This window comes from Uloborus diversus, chromosome 1, assembly GCF_026930045.1.
Source record: "Uloborus diversus isolate 005 chromosome 1, Udiv.v.3.1, whole genome shotgun sequence".
Classification (NCBI taxonomy): domain Eukaryota; kingdom Metazoa; phylum Arthropoda; class Arachnida; order Araneae; family Uloboridae; genus Uloborus; species Uloborus diversus.
Window position 1 is genome coordinate 248349885 of NC_072731.1, and position 7405 is coordinate 248357289.

Genomic DNA, 7405 nt, shown 5'->3' on the forward strand with positions numbered 1-7405 from the left:
TGCGATAAACTTAATTTGAATTCAAGGCATAAAAATTCAAGTGATTTCATCTTTTTTTTTAAACATAGTCTTATCTACTGTACTTGTATTTTATAGGAGGGATGATTTTTGATTCCATAAAATGGAAACAACTTATTTTGATCGTCTGCGCATCACTTGAGTGTCTCACGATATTGGGAATTCCATGGAGTCGAACTTTCGAAGTTCTCACTTCCATCATGGTATTAAACGGAGCTTCCATGGCAGCTTTTGACACCTGTAAGTTGATATTTTATACTATCTAATACATAAAGGGGTTTTTAAAATTAGTTTCCTTGCTGTTTTTCTGTGTAAAAATGAGTGCAACGAGAAATAAAAACCTTTTTTTTTCTCAGAGTCCTCACTTATTTTATTTATTTATTTATAAAGAACTTCTGTTTCGACTTTCAATATACATAGGATATCTAATATCGATAGTCGGATTCTGAATAGGTACTTATAATAAAAAGAAATAGTAGTTCTAATTCTGAAAAACTGATTCTCTAAATGTTTCTTTTCATTCTAGAAATGTACCGCTAATTATGAAGTTTGAAATGACCATTTTTTTTATTTAGAGGCAGCTTTAATTATTCAAAGTTCACTAAAATGAGGAAATTTTGACAAATGTATGTCTGTTCCTGGCAGGTATAGGGCACTTTGTCACAAAAAAAAAAAAAAAAAAATTCCCAGAGTTTAAAGTCCTTTTACCTTGGAACCAGTATTTGAAATATGCTAGAAAGTGGTGTATTCTATCATCAATCTTGTTTACTATTAAAAATTGAGCTTAATTGTTTTACACCTCTGAATAGAGTATTTGAATTTATAAAAAAAATTAATACTATAGTTATTAGACCCCGATTTTGAAAAAATGTGCATAGTGCTCTTTACTTTTTCAGGTACAGATCCATTTACTTATGATATGCCCTTATACAAATTTCCATTCAAAATTAGTAGACCCCTCACGCAAGTCAAAATTTCACATTGTGGAAAGTGTATGCATACAAATTTTCTATAATCATACTCAATTATTTTAGACATTTGTAAACCTCCTTCAAACTGATTTCACCAATTTCTTTGCTGTTTTTTACACAAAGATTTGCATTTAAAATGTACTTCAGAATGAAAAAAAAATCCACGTTATTCAACATAAAATATTTTTACGAAGCACAAAATCAGTTGGAGAGGTATATAATGAAACGGTACAAAATAATAAAATGCAGTACTATAATAGTACTGTACAGTAAGTACAATAATTATATATTATTGTATCTACTCAACAGCTGGGTATTATATACTAGAAAATACCCCCGTCATGGTATGACGGGTGAAAATTGCTTCTACATTTTAACAAATTGCCTGTTGGGTGACATTTTGACAGTTGAAATTTTAAACCTAATTAACCCCCAGTGGATTAACCCTAAACTCCAGTAGGTAGCGTTCATTGTTGATCATTTTTTCGTTTCTTCATTCCCTGAAATGACACAGGCTTACCAGTAAATCATTTAAGTTACCGGTTCCAGTTGAGTCTTGTCAAAATGAAGCATTTCTCAGCATGTCGAACATTTCCAAAAAAATATAATCAAACTAGCTGCGTCGCCCGGCTTTGCACGGTCCACCACGAAAATAAAAGTTATGTCAAGTGACGCGAGTTCAACACTCAGGCTTGAACCAAAACAAAAAAAAAATCAGTGAAATTTTGCGGCAGATTGCGGAAAAAACCCCAAAAAGTAAACATTTTAAATCTCCTGTGATTACAGGAAAAGCCTCAAAACAAAAACAAGAATTTTACCTGTGTGTATTCGAGAAAAAAAATGGCAACAGATCTTTCATCTCAATAATTTTCTTCACGCTATACATTTTAATAAAAGCGTTGTTTGCGAAAAGTTGAGATGAAGCACTGAATAATAATTTGAATGGAGGAAAGCCTTCGAAAAATAGTGATTTGATTTTGAAATCTAAGAGTCATAATTAAAAGTTTTTAATTGATATCTCCGCTAATTATTATTGGAGAATTATGTTAAATAGCTAAACATGAAGACGGGAGGATTACGAATCCATCGATACCTGGTTCGATAGTCAGTTCACTGTCGTTCGGGAGAAGAAGCTTGGACATAGATAGATAGATACTCAGATTTTATATGTATAAGATTATCATGATGTGGTGCAAGTTTCAGTGTTGATGAGGTCAGTAGCGCTACTCTATCAGTGAATTCGCTATTATATACTATATGAGGATTATTTAGGCCGAGTGCTCTGCCATTTTTGTGTTGGGAGCAAGGAATTTGCCTTAGCTCTAAAATTTGCTACTCGTGAAAAACTTGCGTTCTAGCCATTTTACGCAAGTAGAATCGCATAGTAGCTCGAGTCCACTGTAATAATAATGAATTATTTCACGATACAATGAGATTTCAAAATTGTACTCCAAAACAATTACACCATAAGAAAGATTTTTAAAAATTTAGTCTTAATACGGCTCTCTAATGTGATTTTTTTCTTTTTTTGAAATGATTCTAGAGCGTGGGTAATTTTTCACGTTTAATGTGTTCTAAAAACATTCTTCTCTTTCAGGTTGCAATGTTTTCTTACTCAATTTGTGGGGTAAAGACAGTGACCCGTACTACCAAGCCCTGCACTTTACTTTTGGACTTGGAGGTCTAATAGCTCCCCTGATTGCTGCACCTTTTCTAGGAAATTACAATGAATTCCAAAGCGCAAGTTTTAACTACGAAAACATCACATCCTTTACCAACAATGTAACAGATCAACTCCATGGCGAAGAGTTTTTCTATAATGTCCCAAAAATCACGTATGCGTATTCCATCGTGGGTGCTGCTGTATTCCTTGTAGTTCTGCTTTATCTGTCAACCTTTGTGATATCACCCACAGATGAATACAGTGAAAAAGATGAGACAAAGAGTAGCATAAAGCAAAATCCGTTCTTTTTCGTTTTAGCTACCAGCCTGGTTTTTGCGATGCTATTCATTCAAACTGGTACAGAGATTGGTTACGCACAGATGCTAACACCATATGCTGTGAAAGGAAAACTGAAACTACCAACAAAAACTGGATCTTACATCACGTCAGCATTTTGGGCTGCATTTTCCATTTCTAGGTTTTGCTCAGTCTTTATGGCAATCAAATTTACCAATTTGACATTGATAATATACGATATCATAGTAACATCTGTTGCTGCTGTGGTCTTAACGGCTTTTTCGAACCAAGTGTGGGCATTATGGCTCTCCTCAGTACTTTTCGGGATTGGAACAGCTTCCTTTTTCCCGGCCGTAGTTGCGTGGTTTGGCACATACATCAGTGTCACGAACAAAGTAGCTGGTATTTTACTGTGTAGTGCTGCCTTTGGTGAACTAGCGATACCTTTTACGATAAGCTTCACAATTGAGACTACACCTGAAGTTTTCATATACATGGTGCCAGCAAGTTGTGCATGCTCTGCTCTTATAGTGCTCATTCTCTATCTAATTTTCAGAAACAGTCCATCTAATACAGACGCTGAAAAGCAGCCCTCTATTGACGCACATATTTCAAACGTCAGTCTTTGAGAACAAAGTAAATAGGGGGCAAGGGGACACACCTGAGCAACTTTTTTTTTTTAATATTGTTACTTTCTCAATGCAAAAATGTCTTCATGATTAAAAAGCCTTTTCTTTGAGTCATGGAATATTTTGAGATTTTTTTTAAATATCTTTATTTCAAACACACACATGATAATTCTTTAAAATGTCTTCAATTGTTTACAGGGAACAAAGATTAATAGTACTTATGTTGCGCTTTGCAAGTTAACACACCTACTACTGTATTTATTTTGTGGTGCTTTTTCAAATGAAACATTAGTTTTGAAAGTAAATAAAGTAAAATAAATTTTCTGTCGAAGAAATGTTTCTGATAGGCTGAACACAAAAAATAGTGAAAATGTTTCCATGCAAAAAACGACAGTACACTTGATAGAATTTTTGAATAATCAAGAAGTACCTTTCATTTTTGAAAAATTTACTCCGCTCTCAGAAGGGGGAAATGGCTTCCTTTGGAGCTGCCACTGGTTGAAATTGCTTTGTTATATATGATTTACTTTAAATGAAAATTAGGTATCTATATTTTCAATAATATCGGTGTTCCCTAGCTGGTTACCAAAACTAAGCTATGTTTTTTTTTTCCTTTAAGGAAGAAAGCGAGAGGGGGGTGGAGGGATTGTGTCAGTCAGTTCTTAGGAGAGGGGGGGGGGAGAGCCTCAAAAAAGGTTGGGAAACACTGGCCAAAAGTCATATTTTTTAAACTAGGAAAAATTTTCAAGGGAAGTCCAAAGATCCTCTCCTGTCCCTTTGTTCTACTAGTTTGCAATGAAATTTAATATTCTGACTGTTTTTTAGCAGTAGAAACTAATTAACGGAAGAAACTGTTCCTGATCGAACCTCCCATCCTCAGGCTTGTGCTTCTAAAGCAATAAATTGTTTTCTGCGCTGTTGAGTTTGTGCATAATTCCTGTTCACCAGAGAAATTTTTTTCTAGGGAACTACTGATAGGCAAAAATGACGACTGCAGAAGTTTTTTCTTGGTTCGTCACTTTTTTATTGCCAGCGTCATTATGCTTCAAAATTTTTTCAGGAAACATTGATAAAAACGAAGTTTTAAATCTATGGTACAAAATTCCCTGTGAAAAAATTGGGGGGGGGGGGGGCAAAAATTGGAAAATTCCCTGACTTTTTCCTGACATTTTTAACTATGTCATTTTCCCTGAAAATTCCAGGTTTTCCCAGAGCGTTACGAACCCTGTGATTGACACCTTTCTTTCTTTCCAAAGATTTATAATAGCCAGATAATAAAGAGTGTTTAGTTCTTTTACTTAAGACTGCACTTCATGCCAATTATATCGAAAATTAACAAAAACCACACTCCCACTAATATGAAAATATATTAATTTCTCATAGCCAGGGAAATGACATTTACCCTCTCCTCACCCTTCTAAATGACTAGTTGGACATGAGAGCATTTTTTTTCCAGCACAGAGCTACAATAATAATAATAGAAACAATAGTGAAAAAAAAGAAAAGTACTTTCTGTGTATTTTTTAAGATCTAAGTGAGACAAAAAAGTAAAGTCTTTTTAATGGTTTTTAAGAATTATATGAACACTTCCTCTTCTCAATTTTTTTTTTTTTAAATTGTTTTAAATTTAAGAACTGTTAGCTTACTCTTCAAGCTTTTTGCAGCCAGCTGCAAAATTATTTCAATTTTTGAACAGAACATAATTCACCCCTGTATATAGGATACATTCTGCTGATACTGAGTAAAACTAATCAGAAAAAAAACTTCTACTGAAACAAATACTAATTTTTAAATCAATATAATTTATTTTTTATCTTCCAAATGAGTACTTTTATGTTCATTGAATGCAATCACGCTACAGAACTGTTTGGGACAGTAAGGGCATGTAAAACTTTTTTGTTGTAAATGGTTGCGTCTGTGTACAGACAGCAAGCTCATGCTGATGAAGACTTGAGCGCAAAAGTCACATCTATAGACCGATGTATTGTTGACACGCTGTGCACACTGATTTTTTTCCAACGCAATTTCTGCCACATCTACATGCGTTTTCATCCTCTGTAGCGTTATTGTTCATGTGAGCACAAGTCCCTTTCTCCGACACTTCTTTGCAAGGGCACTGACGACAGGAATAGCCACTTCCCGCTTTTTTCTTGCGAGCGAGCAGCCGGCAACCTACAGGAATATAGAGTTTAAGCATCATGTTTTATGATTTATTATTTAACCTGTATGTTACTGCCAGTGTTGCCAGATGGTCAAATCCAGATTTCCTCAATTCCCTTCCAACTTTTCCCCAAAAAGTGATGTTTTCTATCAAAATTCCCCCAAATTCAAAAATTATTTTTTCACTAATGTTTTCATGAAATGAATCGACTTCCTACAGTATTTTTATCTCTTAAAGAAATTTTTTTTCCCCAAATAGCCAAATTTTCTTACAAAATTCCCCAACTTTTTTTTCTTAACATTTTCCCTTTTTTTTTTGTCTTCTTTATCTTTATCTTTCTTTACTAATAATAAAGCTGAAAGTCTCTCTGTCTGGATCTCTCTCTGTCTGTCAAAATCTCTGTGACGCATATAGCGCCTAGACCGTTCGGCCGATTTTCATGAAATTTGGCAAAGAATTAGTTTGTAGCATGGGGGTGTGCACCTTCAAGCGATTTTTCGAAAATTCGATGTTGTTCTTTTTCTTTTCCAATTTTAAGAACATTTACCAGAGCAAAATTATCATAAGATGGACGAGTCAATTACCAAGTTATCATAACGTGGAACCGTAATATGGGCAAGCCAATTGGCGAGATATTCATCATGCATTATTTGTAAGTATACAGGGGAACCAAAAGACCTTTTAATTTTCTGCTATGGGCAAAGCCGGGCAGGTGCCACTAGTCATAAATACAAGTGCCTGACCGAAAAATAAGAAATAACCAAATATTTTTTTTCTACTCGCATTTACTACGCTGCTTCTGTATGTAAATTTAAAAACTATGATTTTTGTATACATTTATCCAAGAACGTTCTTCATCACTTATTTTTACCTAATTCACGTATCAAAACTAGTTATTCACGCAGAACATTAATGCGAATTCCGTAGCATAATATTCCACATAATGCAAAATGCGAATTCCATAAAGTTGAGAAAAGCTAAACCAACGCTGTTTGATACAAACAACTTCTTGACGAGAATTTAAATACGAAAAAAATTATTTTTTCAACTGAGGTTTTTTTTCCCCCAGCTTTTCCCCAAGAAAAAAATGTTTCCCCAAAGAATTCCCCTCAAAACCCATTGCCCCGAAATTTCCCCAGAGAGCACCAGATTTCCCCAAAATGGGGAAATTTCCCCCAATCTGGCAACACTGGTTACTGCCCTGAAGTCAGGGCTAAAGCAGAAATACATTCAATGTGTTGACAGTCCAATTATGGTATCCAGAGACTGCAGTTTATCTTTGTTATGGACTCATCAGTCTGCCTCCAGTTTGGCTATTGACTATTCCAGACTGATGAGTCCATAACAAGGACAAAACTGTTGTCTCTGAAGGTCGCAGGGATCACGGCGACTAATTCACAAAATATACGACATTTTTCAAAAAAATATAGGATGAAAAAAAAAGTTTATAGACCAGTCATATTAGACATTAAAATCGCAAAGTGCGATTTAGTTCTGATTTTTTAATATGTTGTTTGGGTCAGTTAGAGTAGTGTAAACCTCAGTTTGCAGTTTTCGAAAACCTGTGCTCGTTGTGTAATTCGCGAAAAACTGCGAAATTTCCAGACTTTTTTTAGTTTCAAAATTTCTAACTCCTAAACTATGCAACTTGTGAAATAAATGTGAG

The 7405-nt window shown here is 34.5% G+C and overlaps 1 protein-coding gene across 1 annotated transcript; it reads left to right on the forward strand.

The window, feature by feature from the left end:
• Positions 1-218: 218 nt before the first annotated feature.
• On the forward strand, positions 219-3578 carry LOC129219795 (sodium-dependent glucose transporter 1-like). The gene is made up of 2 exons (XM_054854102.1): positions 219-258; positions 2587-3578. The coding sequence occupies exons 1-2, from the start codon at positions 219-221 to the stop codon at positions 3576-3578; spliced, it is 1032 nt and encodes a 343-aa protein (XP_054710077.1).
• The last annotated feature ends 3827 nt before the right edge of the window (positions 3579-7405 follow it).

Coding starts and splice junctions, on each gene's coding strand:
- LOC129219795 (XM_054854102.1), top strand. CDS start 219: ATGGTATTAAACGGAGCTTCCATGGCAGCTTTTGACACCT. Junction 259..2,586: donor CATGGCAGCTTTTGACACCT/GTAAGTTGATAT, acceptor CTTCTCTTTCAG/GTTGCAATGTTTTCTTACTC.